At 37.1% G+C, this 20,384-nt stretch overlaps 1 protein-coding gene across 18 annotated transcripts in view; it reads left to right on the plus strand.

The window, feature by feature from the left end:
* The first annotated feature begins 17,057 nt into the window (after positions 1-17,057).
* IKZF2 (IKAROS family zinc finger 2) overlaps positions 17,058-20,384 on the plus strand; it is a 147,114-nt gene continuing 143,787 nt past the window's right edge. For 3 of the 18 annotated variants that reach the window (XM_036237532.1, XM_036237528.1, XM_036237535.1), the window contains exon 1: positions 18,937-19,119. In XM_036237532.1, coding sequence (XP_036093425.1) covers positions 19,117-19,119 — 3 coding nt within the window. In that variant the 5' untranslated portion in view covers positions 18,937-19,116. The other 15 variants (XM_036237519.1, XM_036237531.1, XM_036237523.1 and 12 more) reach the window with 12 other exon arrangements.

The raw sequence follows: 20,384 nt of genomic DNA on the forward strand, positions 1-20,384 counted from the left end.
TGGCGCATGAAACCAACTGGAAGCAAATAGATTACGAATATCATTTTTTTTTTTTTTTTTAAAAAAGGAAATCAAAGTGCCAAAGATACTGTGAGCTGCAGCAAAACAAGGCCTTAACACCAGGAAGCGCAATCCACAAGGAGAGAATATTCCTCAACAATCATTCTAGATATTTCTGTGGAGGAAAATGGTTAAGGAAGAGAAGAGCCAAAGGCCACAAACAGAAGAATAGGGGACCAAACAAGAAACTATCTGCATCTTGGGTAGTCACCCTTCACAGTGCCTACCCGGAAGGATTGAATAATTTCACTGTGTCATCGATGGCTATGTATATTCCATTCTTTCCTTTTCTGATTGGAAGCTTTTATTGCAGTTACACTGGAAAGAGGACATGGATTACCAGACCCAGGGAAGGCTACATATTTTGTGGGACCCAAAGCAAAATGAAAATGTGGGGTCCCTTGTTCACTAAGTAGGAAAAAAGTTGCCATTAAAGGTACTAAAATATAAAGCCTTACCTTTTATAGTATGTTTGATTTATCATGGTATTTAATATTTCTTACTTAATGTCATTCTAAGTAAAGAAATACTTAATTTTACTATTTATTGTTTTACAGTGCAATGCCATTTTTAAACGGAAATGCAGGAGCATTTAACTCAAATGTGAAATTGTTGAAACTACACAATTCTTATTTTGTGGTTCGAACATGCATATGCATTTTGTTCTTACCAGAACGTTGGAAATGCTATAAACAACTAACCCAACTGTTTTTAGTCTTCTTCTCGATGTGTGCACATTCTCTCAATTCTCTACCTTCGACTTATGGATGAGTAAGGAAGAACTGAAAGAAGGAATTATGGTTGTTTTATCTTTCCCTTTTCCTCTATGACATCAGTTCAGGATAAGTGGTTGGCTAATATGGGGAAAGATAGCACGAGAAAAAAGGGTATCATAGAGTTCTTTGGTCTTTTGTCATTCTCAGGATGTCATTGCTTTCTATGTTCGAAGTAAGGTTTTGGTTCAAATGGAAAGCATAATCTCTCAGGGCTGTCAGTTCCCTGCTTACTGTCATAGATATAACATGCCTATTTTGTACTCATACCGAGTCCTGCTAAGAGCATTATAGGTCCACTGGAAATCTATGCCCATGGGCAATACAAACGCTGTATGTCAATGGGTAACAAGGAATGGGGGATGCACGCATTGCATATATCTGCTCTGTTCATGTACATGCTTCATTATTCCATTTGACTGAACTTAAAAAACACAAGTTCAAAGATAAAATTATTAGTAATTTCATGACAGTGAGAGCAGAGCATTAAATCAATTGTAGGGGCCCATCTGAGTATGAGAATCTGTGCAGCTGCTCACCTGAGGCCAGTCCTGACAGGACCTGGGAGGGCCATAGCAGATGTGAGCCTGGAGATCCTGGACTTTGAGCGAGATTCAGTGGCTGGATGTGGCCTTGAATGACCTCACTTGGGGAGAGGATCAGTAACTTCTCTGTGTGGGAAAAAGAGTGAAATGATTTTTTTAGTGAATAAAAAGATACACTATCATTACTCACCAAAACCTATTTCTTTTCTCCTTCAGGGCACACAGGCTATATCTTCCAGACATCCTCATAGTTAGGTATGCCATATGCGTGAGTTGTCATGTGGTAGATGATGGGTAGAAGTGTTTGGCATTGAATGAGTAAATATGTGAATACATGCATAAATACATGCATAAAGTTGCTCAATAATAGGACATTTAACTCTTCAATTGGTTTCTGCCTTGTCCCCTGGTACCACATGAGTGACTATCTTATGTCTGAGCTCGGTCTTTCTTGACTGGTTCCCTGATTCATGCAGTTGGACCTCTACTGTATTGCCCACCCTGCTGCGTAGACCTCTACCATTCGCTTGCCATGTTGACCTTTGCCCAACGCCTTCCCCACCTCTGCTTAGATTGATTTCCTAGGCCTTATTCCCTGATTCAGATACTTACCACTTAGTACCTGTGCCCATCTTCTCATTCTTGATCTATCTTCAGACTCACAATTTCGTGTGTTTGCTATCAGAATGACTGACACTAGCTTCATGCTCAGGTCCAACACACATATCTTATCACTGCCATTCTGAATCCAAGTGCACTCGGACGACAGCTACCTCTGAGCTCTCCCTCTCTCTCCAAATTTCCTTAGTATTTGACAGAACAGGTTCTTCAAGCTCAGCTCACCAACTATCCTCAACTAATGTGGTTCATACCAAATATGCACACTTCTAAAAGTAAAACTGTTGAAAGGGGAAACGATTTAAATTAAAAATATATTTGATTAGTGCCTAAAGAAAAAGTGATACCAATAATTAGGCATTAATCTCAAGAAAGGGCTTGAGAGGCCAAGGATTGTGTGTACTACCTCATATTATACATGATCCCTAGTCCAATGCTATGCACATAGCAAGTACGCAGTAATTATTTCTTTATGGGTTGTTTGGTTATTGTGAGTAAAGCTTCATAATTTTGACAAATACTGATGTAGTGGAACATGCTGCAAAGTCTATCCCTAGTTCCAGTCCTCTTTAGCAGCCTTGGCTTGCTATCCAAATGATTATGTTCTGAGGTCTCTCATAGCCACATTTCATCACAGTAATGACAGCATTGAAGTGGCTGAGTAAATGTAGTGCCTGTTCATAAAATCATTTCAAATAAAGGGCTTCAAGATCCTTCCAGCTGTTATTCAAATCTATATCATTATTTACTATAGAACATAAAACACCAAGGTCCCATATATTTCTTCCCTCATTGAACTTATACCAGCCAAGCCATGACAGGGCATTGATGTATGATCAAGTTCATCACTTAGAATTTGTTTCCACAAGCATTCTATTGTTTGTCTAAATCGTGGATAACTGGAATTGACAGTCTCATGGACTTTAAGGGAATTAAATGCATTAGGTTAAAGCTTTGGTGCTTCGAAATGAACAGGATACATGCAGTGGGTGCAGAAAACTGGGAAGTTACTATGTATTTGTTCTGAGATAAACGCTTTGCTGTTGCTGACATTCTGTAACTTTTTCTTACATTTAAAAAAAAATTAAGCCAAACTGGTTGCCATGGAAATGATTATGATGTCACAGAGGATGATGACTTCTTGTAATCTGTAAGCAGCAAGAGCAGATGTGCTTGTAAGAAACAAAGGTCTTGTTTTCATACAAATGTTCTCAAAATAAAACACAAAGGATGAAAAATACCCAGAGCACATAATGCAAAGAAAAATAATTGCTTCTAAATAGAATGTTTTACAAAGTTTTCCATAAAGCCTCAGCTGCTCCTCAAAGCACAACTAGCTTAAACATGGATAGCAGACGTGAAATTACAGTACTCACGAAATTAGTATTCAGGTTGCACAATCTCCCCTTTCAAAGGCTTCAAGCATACTTTATGCATGCACAATTATAGAAGCAGGTAATGAGAGAGATTCTGATTCTCCTCCTATTGTTGTTATTGTACTCAGCTAGATAAGGTTTGATAAAATTGCTTTGTTAAAAATAAATCTAAGTGGTATTTTATTAATTCTATTGAAAGATCTTTTGGCTTTTATTGTAAGATGCATTGGAAAATTTTTCTAAAACACATTATTCTGTCCATAGAGATGGGTAGCAACATATCAACTTCTAGTAAAGAATCAAAGCTCAGTAACAATTAATAATCTGCAAGCTATAGTGATTTTTTTACAGTTTTATCATTTCACATCACAATTAATTCTACTTCAGTTATTAGAGATTTTAAAAAAGGATATTCAAAGTTTATGACTATGACCTTCTGAAATGCATACATAGGATAAACAATATATCACATAAATGGTTGTGTCAAAATATATTACAATACTTCGATTACCTCACTTTAAATTTAATCCTATACTTTGATGATCGCTTGATGATACTTTCCTAGATTTGACAATAAAAATTTTAAATTCTTATATAGCTAAATGAGAGATATGAACTGAATGGAAAGGAGATAAACTACCAATTCTGACAATTTCTAAAATACATTGCTCCTAGAGTAATCTATAGAACAATCTTTTAAATGAAAATATAAGACAAGACTAAGACACACCAGACTAGAATTCTGCATTACTATTAAGTGGTAACACAGACATTTAATTTTACTTTCAATTTAATGTCCGAACTAAGTATTCATTGCTATTTAAATGAAAGTTGAATTTGTCAACTTCGTTGAGAAATGCAAATACTAGAAGTACAGAAAATAAAACCATATAAAAATAAAAGAGTAATAATTAAAAGTTCATGAAGTTCTCTAGCCTGAGTTAAAAGAAACTGAGAATAAGTAACAGGTGTTTCTGACAGTGAGACTTTAATTCCAGTTTTAGTTCTGTGATCATATTGAAGTCATATACTATTTTCAGACATAAGCTCACTTTTTAAAAGTACATAATATGAATACAGTATTCTAAATGGACATCAATGTTTGAGGTGTATAGTGAGCACTGAAATACTGTAATACAACTTCTAAACAGGAGGACTAAACCACATAAGAGACAGGCTTTTTATAAATACTACAAATATTTAGAAAATCAAGATGTTTGTTTAATAAGTGCAAAAGACAATAATAGCTTAGTTGATTTAGCCAAAGTACAAAGGCCTAAATAAATTAGGTTAGCATATTTAAAAATAAAAAAAAAGGGAAATTGCATTAAAAGCACTTTTTAATGAATGAATGTCTAGACAGCATTGGATTATTTGATACTACTTAATTGATGAAGGATTCCATTTCTATGATAATTCTTATTAACAAAGATAGTACCAAATCTGTGTAAATCACTGTTAATAAATAAGAACATTATAAAAAATGACCCAGTCTTTCTCTAAAATTGCTCTAAGATAGTAAAGGAGATAAGATACATACACATAAAAAATATATTTTATTGTGAGCTAAATGAAAATATTATTGATATAAATAGATAAGTAAGTTAACCTAAACGAAATTACAAGGCATGCATTTATAAAGTATGGTAGCAACACGGTCCATGAGCACAAATATATCATGGTTTAATGATCCAACAGAACTAAAGCTGCTTATAAATGTGATAGAGTATGTTGTCTTTTCATATACAAAGGTCTTTGTCTAAATTAGTTTTTTTTTTTTTTTGTATTTTTGAGTTCATTACAAAATGCTTAAGTCAAAATTTTCCATTTTAAAGAGTCCCCGTGAAGACAAACAAACAAAAACCGGACAGTTTTTCATCTTGGGGAGGTGTAGTAGTTTGCAAATTACTAAAAACCTTGAACCTCTACATGAGAGTGGATTAATTTAGCTGTTTGTTGCTATGCGAGGTTTTCTTGGCAATGACACAGATGCTCCAATTTACAGTTGGCTAAAGTCTGTATAAAAATTTTGAATCTGACATTTTATTAGGAGGATTACATTTTGAAGAGCAAGCATGAGAAATGGGTATTCCAATCTATGTGGCAGAGAATATGTTTATTTTTCTGATTTTTCTTTTTAAAAAATAAAGAAAAACATTTTTAAAAACTGGAGGAAGAAATCAATAGAAGGGCAAGGCATAAAGCTATGGTTAGCTTTTATGACACTACAATAACTGTTCAACTGTAATCACACTAATTTAAGAATGCACTTTGCAAAACTGCTTCTCAGGATATTTGCTTGCTTAATTTACTAAAGAAACATGATTTCAACCTAATGCTGTGTCAGTCTTGATTTGATCAGTTACCAATATTAACTCATTTAATCTATAACAACAGCAAAAAAAAAACATGAGGTAAGTTCCGTTATTGGTATCCACTTTTAAAAGATGAAGTGACTGAGATTAAGAAACTTGTCCAGAGCTGGGATTTGACCCCAGACCTTCTGGGGTGAAGGCTTTTAATGACTGTATCACCAACAACACTTGTATCAATGTCACCTGGGTCAGTTCCTCTTGGAGCACTGAGCTGGGAAATTTTATGTCTGTGTTTGGGCTAATGATTTCATAGACTTCCTAGACAATCAGAGCAATTAATGTTACCTCTTTTGCCTGGTTGCTGAGTTCAGAATTAAGCTTTGTGTTTGATTGTGGCTTTTTCCTAACCAGAAGTTCTTGGTGCTTTTTCTTTCCTCTTTGCTTCTTAGTTTCTTTTATGTTATATATAGTTTTTCATCTTATTGTTCTCTGAATTTCCTGTGAATGCAAATTATTTTAGGAAGTATTGGGGGATCAATCAATAACCAATGTCTAACACTTACCATAAGTCAGTCTTGAACAGAACACCTGCCCGTTTTCTAATTTATAAATTAAAGAACTACCAGAGACTAGACATGGCTGCTATGAATCATTTAAGATAAAGGATAACTAAACTGAAAGATTACCTGAAACCAGTGATCTTAACTTCTTTTAATATTTAATAACAAATATGTATAATTAAATTTTGCTTATTCAAAGCATTCATTCTTTGCTTCTGTGGCACTAGAAGAACCATTGGTTGCTAGGCCCACATTATATGGTAAAGACGAGAATATTTATGATCTCTTTATTATCTGCGATAAAATCATGCCATGTCCTGTTATCTTTCATTAAAGGCAGAGTTAAATGGTAGAGAAAGAAAGACTGTGATTCTAGATAACTTACTTCTATCTAGCCTGACTTGTACCACTACCTGATTAACACAGAGAAACCATTTAAATTCTATGTGTTAAATATTATATGATTAAAACGTATCTTCATTATACAATTCTACATCTCCTTCCGTCTGTACACTTTAATCACTCTCTGGTATTATTCTTTCATTTCATATATGAAGAAATAGGACCAGAGAAATGAAGTAAGTCCATCAGAGTAAAACAACACAAAGGTTTTCTGACTTCTAGAATATTGGTTATTAAGAAATCAAACATAGCAGGTACAACCCATCTTTCTCCCTCTCAACCCATGAGTCACTGCTATTCTGAAAGTGGTATCTTTCTTTTCCATTTACTATACTTTTACTACATAAACATATATAAACAAAACATTATATTGTTTTCAATGTTTTTAACAATTAACATAGGAATCCTTTCAGTTGCCTTAGTTCTCTCAACATGTTTTAGATTTTATCCATGTTGATGTATGTAGTAGTATACAACTGCTGCATAGTATTTCAGTCAAGTTATTCACCTCGATTTGTTTATTTTCTTGACAGTGGCTTTCAACTTTTTTTTTTGGACCATGTTATCCATAAGGGGTAAAAATACATTTTATGTGGTGACCCAGTAGATATTTGTATCTGTGAAATCAAAGTTTACCTTTTAGTTTATAATTGTCATATTTTATGTACTCTATTCCATTCTATTTCATATTTTAAAAATGCTGGTTATGACACACTAAATACATAGCTCACCAATGGCTTACAACCTGACCTTTGAAAACTACTGTTCTAGGAAATATTTTTTTAAATTGCTATAACATTCCCAATACTCTAATATTCTTCTAGGATGAAGTGGGAAGGTAGGGATCGGGAAGTGAGTTCAGCTTATAATTTTTTTTTTTTCAGAAAATGAAAGATGTAACTAAATAGGAATATAGTGAACATGTGGATAGCTTAGGTACAGGAAACAAGTTTGTTAACAATGGTTTTGGGGCAGTTAGGATGATTTATCATGAGGTAGTTCTGAAAAACTATAGAGTTTTAATTAAATGATTAATGCTTTAAATTGATGCTGCAAGCTTATTACAAATTTATTCCTGTGAATGGTCTACTTGTAAATTGGAATGAATATTTTTAGGAAATGAATAAAAACCAATCATTTTAACTTATATATTTATTTGTCATGGAGACTGAAGAATGTCCATAGCTCAGGGAAATGGCTTTATCCATATTTCCATAAGCTATACTAATAACATTTATACCTCTTTTATATTGCAGTATGTATTTGGAGACTTTACAAATGACTGTTTTCACTTAGATGGCTCCTGTGAAGATCCCATAATGGGGATTTCTGTTTAGTGGAAGTGTGACTCTAGAGACATAAGAATATTTTGCTTTTAGCAAGGTTGCTAATTTATATTTGCTTTGTGGCATTGCCATCTGACCTAACTACTCCTTTCATTATCAGCTCTCAGTGGACAGTGCTTGGCAAAATCTAACAACTTCGATGACTTAACAAAGCAGGCTTCATGTGATCCAGAAGTCTTAAGCTGCCTTGTTTTCTTACTCTGATTTTGAAGGAAGTAATGGAGTTGGTTTGTCAGAGAGGAAGCTGAATCTGCCTAAGCTCAGAGGAAAGAACACTCAAAACCTAAGTGTAAGGGGAAGCGAGGGTTAGGAGGCTATCGCCTCAATCAGGAGCCATTTTATGGCGATGGATCTGCAGGAACTTGGACTCTGTGAAACATTCATAAAGCCTCTCATTTGAGTCTTTTACCTTGTAATGCAATAACTGCTGCGATTTCTAGCCACAGTGTAAAGATATAATAATGGGCATAGTTAACCTCTGAAGGCATGGTTGTCCATCTGATTCCAGATTAAACGAGCCAGCAAGTTGACATGGAGACTGAAATGGCAGATTGGAGCTCCAAGTGAAATCAACTCATCTAGTCCACACTCTCCATTCAAACATTACTTGCTATCTCCTTTTCTTTGATTCAATACCCCACTGTTCCGTGCCCTCTCAAACTTTCTCACTATGATCCTTGAAACTCATCTGTCAAGCAAAACAAGCAAGCAAGCAAATCCATCCTGTATCTTCTCACTTACTTTTTAATGTATTTCCTAAATAAAAGAGCTCTTCCTTGAGGCCACTATTCCCCTTTAAGCTGGAGTGAACATGTAATTTAATATAAAAACCAAGACACTTTTAAGAGTAAAAGGGGGCACTATTAATAATTATGTCAAGACCAGACCACAGATAAAGATCAGAACTGTTACCAACAAACCAGATTATATGGTTACCTTACCTATAGTCCTCTTATGTGATGGCCATTTTCCTGATTCACCTGGATCAGGGTTAGAAAATGGGGTGAGCATACCCCATACAATCCTAAAGCATTTTTATAGTGTTTATACTTTTGCACGAAACTTCAGTTCCTTGGATACTCCTTATTTCCTGCTACCTTTTACTACTCTTCTTGCTGTAATCAAGATGCAAGATAATTTCCTGATTAAACTATCACTTTTCTGATCTTTCAACCTTAGGATCATGACTGCCCACCCTCCATTCTGAATCCTGGAATCTTGTTCTCTATCAGAAATATCAAGTTTCTCTTCAAAATCTCTATTTTCATCTCTCTCCCTCAGTATGCCCTCTTCGACAAGTTCTTCAACCTCACTGGGATCCAAGGCCTCCAAATCTTTCTACTTTCTCCTATCCTTCAGTGCTCTGTTTGTATTCTTCTCTATATAGCTTACTCAGTAGTCCATTACTTCAACTTATTTCTTGTTTATGCTCGTTTAATCCTGTGTCTTCCAGTTCCCAACCTAATGAAATTTCTATACTGGATCAATCCTTTAATTTTTTTTCCAAGATTATAACTGAAAGTGAGTTCATATATAGATACAGCATCAAGAATATCAATGGCTTATTTATTTATGGTCATCACCTTCAACTGGTACCTCTATTCTATCCATCAATTTTTCCATTATTTTTGTTAGCTTCTTTCATATTCTTCATAGAAACTTTAATTAAAGCTTATTCATTTTTCTAAAACATGCAATCCAGTCATTCTTCTCTTTATTCTCTCTCAGTAAATAACACTGACACTTTCTTCAAAGCCTCAACTTTCCACCATGTCAATCAGAAAACTTACTTGCATTTGTACCCATCTTGTCTTGCTTAAGTACAAGAGGCATTTCCTCTCCTATCTGGAGCTAATTATTTTACTAGTGCTCTAGATCCATTTTTCTGGTCCCTGATGGAAACTTACTTCACCAATTTTCTTCTATCTTCAATATCTTAATTGCTATTGACACTTTCTCATCAACATCGAGACGTGCTGAAGTCTTAAAAACAATTCTCTGAACCCCACACCCTTCTCCAGCTACTAGTGTTTCTCTCCTTTTACAGCTATACTTATTGAAATTAGTGTCTATATTCACAGTATCTATTCCCTCACTTTATCTCTCAACAACTCGGATCTGTTCTGCCATTATCACTACAGGCAGTATTTGGTGCTATTAATCTATTTCTTTCTCCTTAGATGTTCTGGTTTTCCTCTAAGACCTCTGAATGGTTCCATTTATATAGTATAGTCTATCTCAAAAATGCTGCTGTCCCTGTTGAATCTCCTTGGCTTGACTGAAGTTGAATGATTCATTGACATTCTAAAGCAATGATATCAAACCAATGAGTCCATATTCTCAAGGGTCAGGAGAAAAGTCTGGCCAGATGACAAGGGTCCTGTGCAAAATGGCAAGACCTTCTTGGCCTTCACTGTCCAGAGTCTGGCTTTTAGCCTTGTGGAGTTACAGAAACTCAAGTTCCTAAGTCTACTATTGTTCTTAAAAAGAACAACTATTAAGGCCTAAAATGATAAGAAATGGCTGTCCCAAACACCAGAAACATCATTTATGTATAAAGAAAAACATAATTGTCAAGTATATTCTCTCTACATAGAAAAAATAACATGGGAAGTGAAAATATCACCAAATCACTCATGTTGGGTTTGGAATTGGTCAAACAGGCTGTGTATAATAATCTAATGGTACCAGGCCTTACAAACTGCCATGTCCATCCCCACATCAGGAATGACCTCTGAAAGCAATATTCCTAGACACTTGGGAGAGGGGTACTCACTCTCATCCACGTCAGGTTAGGAAGAAAAATGATCCCTGTTTAAATAGTTTTCTGTTAAGTATTCATTCTCTAATATAGAATCAGGAAATATTAAATTATTTTTAAGACTATATTTTGAGCATACCAGATCCCATTTTCATTTTACCTGTTGGTTGTTTCCTGATCTTTGGGGGAAGCTCCTCCAGATTTTAGCAGGCTATGCGAAATGCCCTAAAGCAAAGTTCCCTCAAAGCTGCCGATCGCCTTCCTTCATAAATAGTGTTTCTGGTATTAAATAAAAGTATTACTTCATTTCTAGAAAAAAACATGCCATGAGAGAATAAATATGTAACTTCCATAACTATGAAAACTGGGACAGAAAAAACTAAAACAGTAGAGCTTTATTTCTCTACTCTAGCATTCAGTGTATTTGAAAATTAAAAGTGAGAGAAAAGTCCTAATTTCTCAGGCTTCACTTAATGAATCCTAACAAAATGTTCAAATTGACCTTTACTGCAAACTGAGCTGCTCTCCACTAGAAAAAAATCTGTTTCTTGAAATCCAAATGTCATTTAAGAATACCATAACCATTTAAATCACAATGTTCACCACAAAAAGTCAGTAACTCTTTACACATATAGGTGAAGTGTAGAAAAGGGAGAAGTATGATTCATGCTTCTGAGAGCAATAATTCAGAAATGATCCCCTTGGAAACAAAATGTGCAAATATGTTTGGTGATCCAGAACTTAAAGTTAAGTTCTTGTCTGTATCTCTTTGTCACCATTAATTATTATTTAATACTTTATAAGGTGGTTATCTTTGAATTCACTCTCAGTGTTTCTCTCATGTCATTCTCAGGACAGAAGAGGTCACGGTAGGTACAGATGAATATCTGACATTGGAGTATTAGATATCAAATAGATCATGTCTCACACAGGTAGGCACAAGAGTTGGTAGAGTTCTACATTGGTACCCTATTCGATTAACCTAAGGACACTGTAGACATTCAGCTTTCAAGTAGTTCAAATATTAGAACATTACTCAACAATTTGTCACTTAAAGGGCTAGATTTAATCATGCAACAGTTTTGGGTGATTAATAAATATATTTGGCTATTTAGGAGACAGTATAATGTGGTGGTTATTACTTTGGGCTTTCTAGAACTTAGCACATCTTTGAGTACAGTTCTGACATCATGATATCTAGACAAGATATCTCTAATCTTCAATTTCCTCATGTTAAAATGGGGCTAATATTACCCCTCTAAAAAATGATTGAGGGTTAAATGAGGTAATGTATATTACATGTTCCAACTTCATTGGAATCAAAGTTATATCATAAATTTAAAGTGCAATAGATTCTGCGTAGGATTTATTCCTCAATAATGGTATGCTTCAAAAACACTGTCTTTCAATGAAGCAGTTTTTGGAATATAATCTATAAGACTTTTGCTGATATCCTTAGTCCACTAAGACTTTCCCACCACGACATCAAATTTTCAGTACCTTTCTGAAACTTGAATACAGTTGCTAGATACCGATAGTGTTATTCTCATCTTCACATATCATGTCTTGAGAGTTCAGAATGCCCACACTAATCTCTATATTAAGCTAACCTTTCTCTAAACCACAAGTCATGAGCATTGGGAGAGGTGACATTTGACTTTACTACCTGTAAATGACCTTTCTTTGATTATTTCCCTCGGCCACGTCACACACTTTCAGTTATGAGCAGGAAATAGCTCTTTATTTCTATTCCTGTAGGGCTTGCTTTTAATTCCCTAGGTTGCCACCATCTGGCTATCAAAAAGTTTAAATCCCTGGATTCTTTCCTTCACTTTCTGTTTGTAATGCATTCTTCTATTTTCTTCAGTCTATATAGTATTGTGTTTAAATATGCAATTATAGTCTGCTGTACTGTGAAAGGATTTTGGTTTACAAAGAGTTGAGTCTTCTCACAAACACTGGCCATGTAATTCCATGAGTTTTTCACAGGATTAAAAACAAAACACAGGATCATGCTAACTGCTGGCACTGGTTTACATACCAAACATTTCCCTTGAGTTGCAACCTGTTATCACCCTGCTTTAGAGTATGGTTATTCCCAGCAGAATCCAACCACTGGTATTATAGATCTTGAGGATGGTCTGTCCTATTTCCACCTCCCAGTCCCAGTCAAATGATCATTTTTGGTTTTCCTTCTTTTCCTCTTGGGTGTTTATTATTCTGCATCTAAATTAATGCTCACTAGATAATATGTTCTCCTTTCACTGCTAACCTCTTTCTATTCATGAGTGGTGTCTTCAAAGTTTAATCATCTTTTTCTTGTGCTAACACTTTATTGGAGGTTCCAATAACCTCACTGTACTTTCTGTGTGATGACTTTAGAGTTTCTTAGAAGAACGTTCTTCCCAGTCTTTAGAATTTTTTTTTTTAAAGCAATAGCTACCTACATTTGACTCCTCTCAAAGTTTCTCGATTTTTGCATTAATGGAACTCATTTCTTCAAATGCAGAACACATCTGCATTTTAAAGCAACTATGATAGCTTTTAGTGACATCTTTAAAAATGTGTACTTTAATTTCTATTCAGAAACCTTTCCAATCTTCATCCTCTTTGTCTAAGTTTAACACCCACAATTTATAATCCTCATTTGAGATACAGTTTCATCTGCTCTACAGCAAACGTGCTCTCTAGAAGAAATCTGATATTCTATTAAAGTGTGGATTTAAGTGATAATGTTATCTTTTCTAGGGACATAGGTATTTGTACGAGTCTATCTCTAATTGTAAAGTGACACTCTTAAGAATTATTAAAAGAAACTATTGTTTAAGATGGATAGAATGAGAAGACTCTTACCATGTGGAAGTCACATGCCACCCAGACTACCAAGTTAGTCAGGGAGGCAAAGTTGGTAGGGATTAGGATGCCTTACTTATGGACAGGATTTGGTATCTTAGAATTTTTTTTTTTTTTTTTTGAAACTATGATTCAAATTCTGGCTTCCCTGCTTCTTCATAGTGCCAATCTAGGTCGACAGGAGAAAGTGAGACCATTGCTCCATAGCCTGCTTAAAAAGAGAACATCAATTCAAAGGGAGTAACACCTGATAAAAATAAAACAAGTAATCAGTTTTAAAACATTGTGCCTATGTGTGCTTGTTAATCTTTTTCAGGGACTCAGGTTATTTTAGGGTATCTAGTCTGGATGATTACATTCTATATCGAACACAATAATGCCATCTAAATAAAAAAAATTGATATGTAATTAGCCTCCATTTTTCTTGTTATTAGGAAAGTATTGCAATGTTTTGAATTGTCCCCTCCTACCTTGTACTAGAAACAAAAGCAAAAGTTAAAAATATGGAGTCAATTCCTTGAACAAACAAAAATACACTTTTAATCCAAATTCCTTAAAAAGCTAACTAGGGTTTTTAAATCTAAAACATATAAACCATCGAAAGAAAACAAAACCAATATTTTATAATATACCTTTTAACCACACCACCTTTTAAAATTTTTTCTTTTACTAATTGCACTTAGCGGTTATAGAATTAAATCTGTTGCATTCCTTGATAGTCAACCTGCTCCCTGAATTATCAGGTATTAATATGAAATAATTTATGAAAGAGGGGTCACATAAATGTCTTTTACTCAAAATTATATTAATATACAATTTTAATCACTTCTATTTATACTCGTATAATTTATATTACAAGTACATGCTTCATAAGGCCCATAAGCCAGAGTTGATCTGTTACAGATATTTGTAAAATGACTTGTGATTCAAGATTGGACCAGATTCTTTATGGAATGAGAATATATCTGTGACATTCTACTCTTTTTGTCCCTTGAAAACAGAGTTTAACCCATGGAAACTAGGTGAGTATGCAATGAGCTCCATATTCACCCATTCAGTAAATGTTTATTGAGTATCAATTCATGCCAAATACTGTGCCAGTTCTGAGAAAACAACTGTTAGCAGGACATCCCTGCCCTTAAAGGGATGTCATTCTAGTGAGGGAGTTTGTTTTTTAAAAGCTCGACAAATGAAAAAAAGTCCACAAATTGTATAATGAAGGAAATGTGCATGGTGCTAACACAGAGGTTGGTCCAGGGAAGGTGCAGTTTTGATAGGATGGTGCAGAAAGGACCAGAAAGACCCAGCGACGTGAAAAGACGTGGGGGTCAGGTATGTTTCTCCCCACCTTCTCTCCCGCTCCCCAAGGTGAAATTTAACTATCCAACTGGATACAGTAGGCAAAGAGTACAGTATTGCACTTCCCTGGTAGAACATGTTTATGCATAGTCTAACTACGCTTTTAAAATGTGTGCCGTATAGTTACGGCAAAAGAAATATATTCTCTAACCGCTATGAAAATACTGTTGAGAAAAATTCTGAACAAAGTGAATTAATACAGTTTATACAAACATTCCTCCCCATGAGCGGAACTGAGTCTCAGAGTCAGGAATATTCAAGTGCAGAGGATGAAACAGAACCCCTAATTTTAGTATGTCAACGATCTTGTCTTCTTTGAGGTGAGTTGGCGATACCATGACCTGCAAATGAGAAAGCAACATAAGATGTTAAAAAGAGGGACAAGTTTCCCAAAATGGTCTAATCCTCACAGTGGTCATGAGATTTTAGCCATTCTAAAATTTGGGAGCCGTTGCCCATCTGCCCAAATTCCCCATTCCTGGGGAGACAAGAGTACCAAACATAGTGTCCACTATGCTTAGCCACTAGAGGGAGAGAGTGTGCCTCTGGTGATTAGGGAGCCAATGAAAGTAACTCAGGAGAAGGATAGTCTTTCAAGGGAGCTAAATTAAGCTCTAATCAACCAGGGGGCAAAGACTTTATCAACAGTGGTAGCTTTGGGGAACCTGAGGATGATTCCTTAAGACTTCACAATGGTTCCTCTTCTAATAAATAATTAAAGTGCTTAAACTATCCAGACACTTCCTCTTAATTTTTAATATGTTTTAATTTATCTTTACTAAGAATCTCCATAACTTTGCAGATACTTAAACACTTAGGCTTAGCTTTTGGGAGGGATTTATGGCAATTTAGAGAAGTTATGTTACCTTATATATACTGGAAATTTACATAGTATGAGCAACATTCCACTTTTCTAAGATACCTTGATTAAAATTTTTGCTAGCTATTGGGATGATTAAAATGATTTGTGGAATTCTATATTGTCTTCCCAAATATGACTTGAGGAAAATTACTTTTATTTACGTAATTGATAGGTTAAAGAAAAAACTGGCTTTACCAACATGTAACTCTCAGGAACTGCAAATTGGTTAATCTCAGCTGTATGGCATCATTTTCCATAATTTAATATTGGCACAATTGTTGTTTAATACAATGTATGAAACAAACTTTAAAAAAGTAATTCATCATAAAATCTCAATTTAGTATTATACAAGTTATATGGTACCCATTATTTAGTGTGCATCAATGTGAATGAATTCCCAACCCATCTCGAAACCTAAAGAAAAGACGATCTCAAAAATTTCCCGGACATAGAGTGGTGTTTAAGATATAGATCGTGATTTTATTTTCGATGTATTATTTCTCCTTCCTTAGTAGGGAGGGGAGTTAGGGAGGGGACCACGTCAGCAACTATTTCTAGGATTCTTGAAAGGAGTAGGAGTATGGTGCCTGCTCCTACTCTTTCAGCATTGATTTTCTTCACAATCTGCGATATGGTTTCTCAGAAATGCTGTTTGGCAGTCCTGGTAATTTCATGTGTTTTCAAACTTAAGCCACCCAGACTACACAGTTCAGTATTTTCAGCTCCTTTCATTTTCCTTTTCCCTTTAATTATAGAAGTCTCTATTCCCACTTTTTGCAAATGTGGTCAAGAAAGATGCTAAACGCTACCATTTGTAGAAAGAACATGCATTTAACACGAGGATCCATATTAGTTCTTCTCAAATAATAAAAGCTGTAACTGATGATATTGATGGGCGACACCTTACTCCTAACAACTTTCGGAACCTCACCTGCTCCTCGAACTCTGGTGGGTGTGGCAGTTGCCTGGGGGAGAAAAAGCAAGTAAACACTCTAATTTTAAACCTGCACTGTAAAGCACTTTCAAAACAGTAATAGTTGAGCTTCATTTCAGACCTAAATTTCCTTCTCAATCCATTCCCGAGGAGCCCTCTACCCTGATTCGTGTCCTGGTCTATCGGGCGCCGTTTACTGAAACTGTAAGGCATAGTTTATTGCGAAGCCCGAGTGGGTGGGTCCACGCGCACACCTCGACTCGGGCCAGGACGCCGATCCCGAAGCTTCGCGTCGGGCGCCTGGATCGCGGTCCGCTCCCCTCGCCCGGCCTCACCACAAATCCCAGTTTGAAAGAAAACTTCACGCGGCTGAAATGCACGTCCCCTCGCCGTTGCAATCCTTCCTTCGCAGCCGGCAGAAAATGTGAGATTTATTGTGACTCAGGGGGCGTGGGTGCGTGGGAGGGGGGGGTCTTCGTGGCACTCTCGGAAGCGGGTTACCTGTGGCACCTCTCGGGGGGTGCCGGGGCCGCCGTCCAGAGGGCCGCCGGGCGAGGGGCGCCGCGGCCGGGCGCGCGGGTGGGCGCGAAGGAGGAGTGCGCGCGTCGCGGAGCCGCCGGGGCAGCACTTGTCCTGTAATCGATTGCCGAGCGCGCCGAGCGGCCCAGAGCGCAGACACGCGCCCTCGCCAGCCCGCGCGCGCACACCCACACACTCACACACGCACGGGCGCCCAGGCCCCGCACACACGCACACACGCGCGCGCGCACGCACGTCCGTCCGCCCGCGCCCCGGGCCCCGCTGCCCGCCGCCGCCGCCAGCCCGCCCTCCGCCCGCGGGCGTCTGCGCGAGCCCGGCCGGCGGGGGAGATGTGCTCGGGCTCCGGCGGATCGGTTTCTCGGGGTTTGACCAGCTGTCCCGGGCTAACCCTGCTCCTCGCTGAAGATGGAGGAAGTAAAAACAGGATTACCCTTAGCTACAGATCCACTGCCTTAGTTTCCACCACCAACTGCAGTGCACAAACACACGTTAGGCACAGGAAAGAAAGAAAGAGAGAGGACACACTAACAGTAAACACAAACAAAAGGGTGATGGGATTATTTTACTGCATGCACTGCTGAGGTAAATCTCCGCTTGGCTTTTGCGTGGTGAAGAACAGCTCTTGTTTTGTCTTCTGATTCATAGATTATATATAAATGTGTGTCTGATTTGCAAAGGGGGGAGTGTTTTCAAAGTTAAGTGTAATTATATAGCATCTCGTTTTGCACTGTGTTGTGATCAAATGACTTGTTGCTGTTAACCAGTAATAATAATAATAATATATTTTTTTCTCCGGGAGGGATGGATTGTGGTTATGATTAGGGTAATAATTTCTGTAAAGGACGCTCAGGGAATCGGGTTGAAGATGATGTCCTCTGCTTTAATTTATCGTCCCCTCCTTGTAATCTGTTTCTGGGATGTTAATCGATTAATCAGTTCTCATCTCTATAGCTGTCATGGATTTGGACTTGTTTTGCTTTGTTTTAACTTGAATTCCAAGAAAGGTTGGGTAGCCTGGAGTAAATTGCAGCTGTCTAGATAGAAGGTAATATCCAGATCTTGCTGGAATAATAATAATAATGATAATAAAACATATGACATGTAAAAAAGCAGCAGTCACTTTGACAGGTTCTAGTATGGGCGAAAGAGGTGGAATTAAGATTTATTTATTTATTTGTTTATTTATTTATTTACTTATTTAGCCAAGGGCGAAAAACAGTTCTGTGAAGTTGGCCTAGGTTCCTTGCTGGGTTCTGCCTGACTGTCCCTCCCCTCTAATTCCACCCCCCCCCCCCCCCCCCCCGTTTTCTTTCAGTTTTCTTGTCTTAGCTTTTGGTCGATTCTTAAAGAACCGGTGGATCAAGTTTTTTCTCTTCTTGTTAATCGCATTGCTGTAGCACTGACTGACCTCTGTCTCTCTCTTTTTCCTCTTTCCTGAAAGTACGTGGTGCCATTCCTGAGTGACTTTTCCTACTAGACCATCCCAAAGGGACGAGGGGGAGGGGTGAAAGGAGGAGGAGGTGGAGAGGAGGAGGAGAAGGGGGGTGTTCCTTCTCTCTCATTTCTTGGTTTTGTTTATCAGCCGATCTGTTTGCTGGATTTGGGCTCGGAATGACCCACCTGTAAAGTGCTTTTCCTTCCTCCTCGCCTTGAACTCTGCAGGGGGCTTGGCTTGGAGGGGGCAAGGGAGGGAAAGCGAAGGGGGAAACACAAAAAACTTCTTTCTTTCTCTCTCCGTTTATCTTCAGCCCGACATTGTCACCTCCTCTTTGAGGGGTTAGAAGAAGCTGAGATCTCCCGACAGAGCTGGAAATGGTGATGAATCTTTTTTAATCAAAGGACAATTTCTTTTGTATGTACATTTCGTTTCTCTTTCTCCTTTTCTTTTTCCTTCTTTCCTTCTCCCGAGGGTTAATAACCATTTCATTGATGGGGCAGACTTCTTTCGCTTCTCCCTGACGTTTCTTTTTTAATATGTGTGTGTTGAATGTGTACATTTTTAAAGAGATAAACTCATTTGTAAAATATCCGAAGAACTGCGCCCCTTTTAAACTTTACAGATGCCTTTCTTTAAAGCCTTATGTAATCATAATTTAAAAGAATTTGATAACAGTACAGCAGGTTGAAATTTAAGTGCTATGTAGTGGCTGAGTTGGGAATTTGATCTGATTATTCCATAAAGAAAGAAAAGTTTTTTGGGGGGTAGGGAGGGTGGTGGTGAAAAAGGGGAGGGGAGGGAGAAGGGAAGTGGTTTTGGAGACAAGAAGTGAAGCTGCCTGTTTTCCAGTAAGTAATGGAGAAATTCCAGGAGCCAGGGCTAAATATACTTGGCGATCAATACAGAAATGGCTCATTGTGAATAATTTAGCTGCTGGTGCAATGAGAGTTTTGAAACTAAAGGCAGAAAGGACCAGGGCCAAAGAAAAAAAAAAATAAGTAAAAATCTCCTCAGGACATGTCAATTCTTTAAACTTTTTCCTTCAAAGAATACAGTTAGCTTATCGATCTTTTCATTATGTAAAATCAAAGCTAGGGGGTGTCATCTCATACAACTTACTTTTGTTTCTGAGAATTAAGTTCTTGTTCTGCGTCATTGGTGCATGAGAATAATTCCCCAAACTTTAAAAAAAAGTGATTCCCTTCCCAACAGCAAAAGTTTATGAAATTTTTAAAAATCAGAATATATTAAGTAAACTCGGCATTTATATCCAACCATGGTCTGGCAGGGAATTAAGGTTACATTGAACAGGTGCTTACACAGAACTTGGGGTAGGCTAAAATGTCAATACAAGTCCAGGAGTTGGGTAACTGCTGCAGAAATCTTAGAGACACACTTGGGCACTAAGTTTTTTTGTTTTGTTTTGTTTTATGTTTGTTTTCCCTCCCCCCCTCCCTATTAGAACATGATGAACCAACTTGCAACAATTGTGAATAGAGCTATCTGTATACTAGGGAAGTCCGCAAACTGCAGTGTGATTGTGGGAAGTAGTGAATGGTAAAATACTTAAATCCCAGTTAAAGCTGGCACGTTTCAGATATAACCCCCCCCCCCATTTTTTTTTTCTTTCAACAAAGTCAAT

This window comes from Rousettus aegyptiacus, unplaced genomic scaffold (assembly GCF_014176215.1).
Source record: "Rousettus aegyptiacus isolate mRouAeg1 unplaced genomic scaffold, mRouAeg1.p scaffold_m13_p_2, whole genome shotgun sequence".
Classification (NCBI taxonomy): domain Eukaryota; kingdom Metazoa; phylum Chordata; class Mammalia; order Chiroptera; family Pteropodidae; genus Rousettus; species Rousettus aegyptiacus.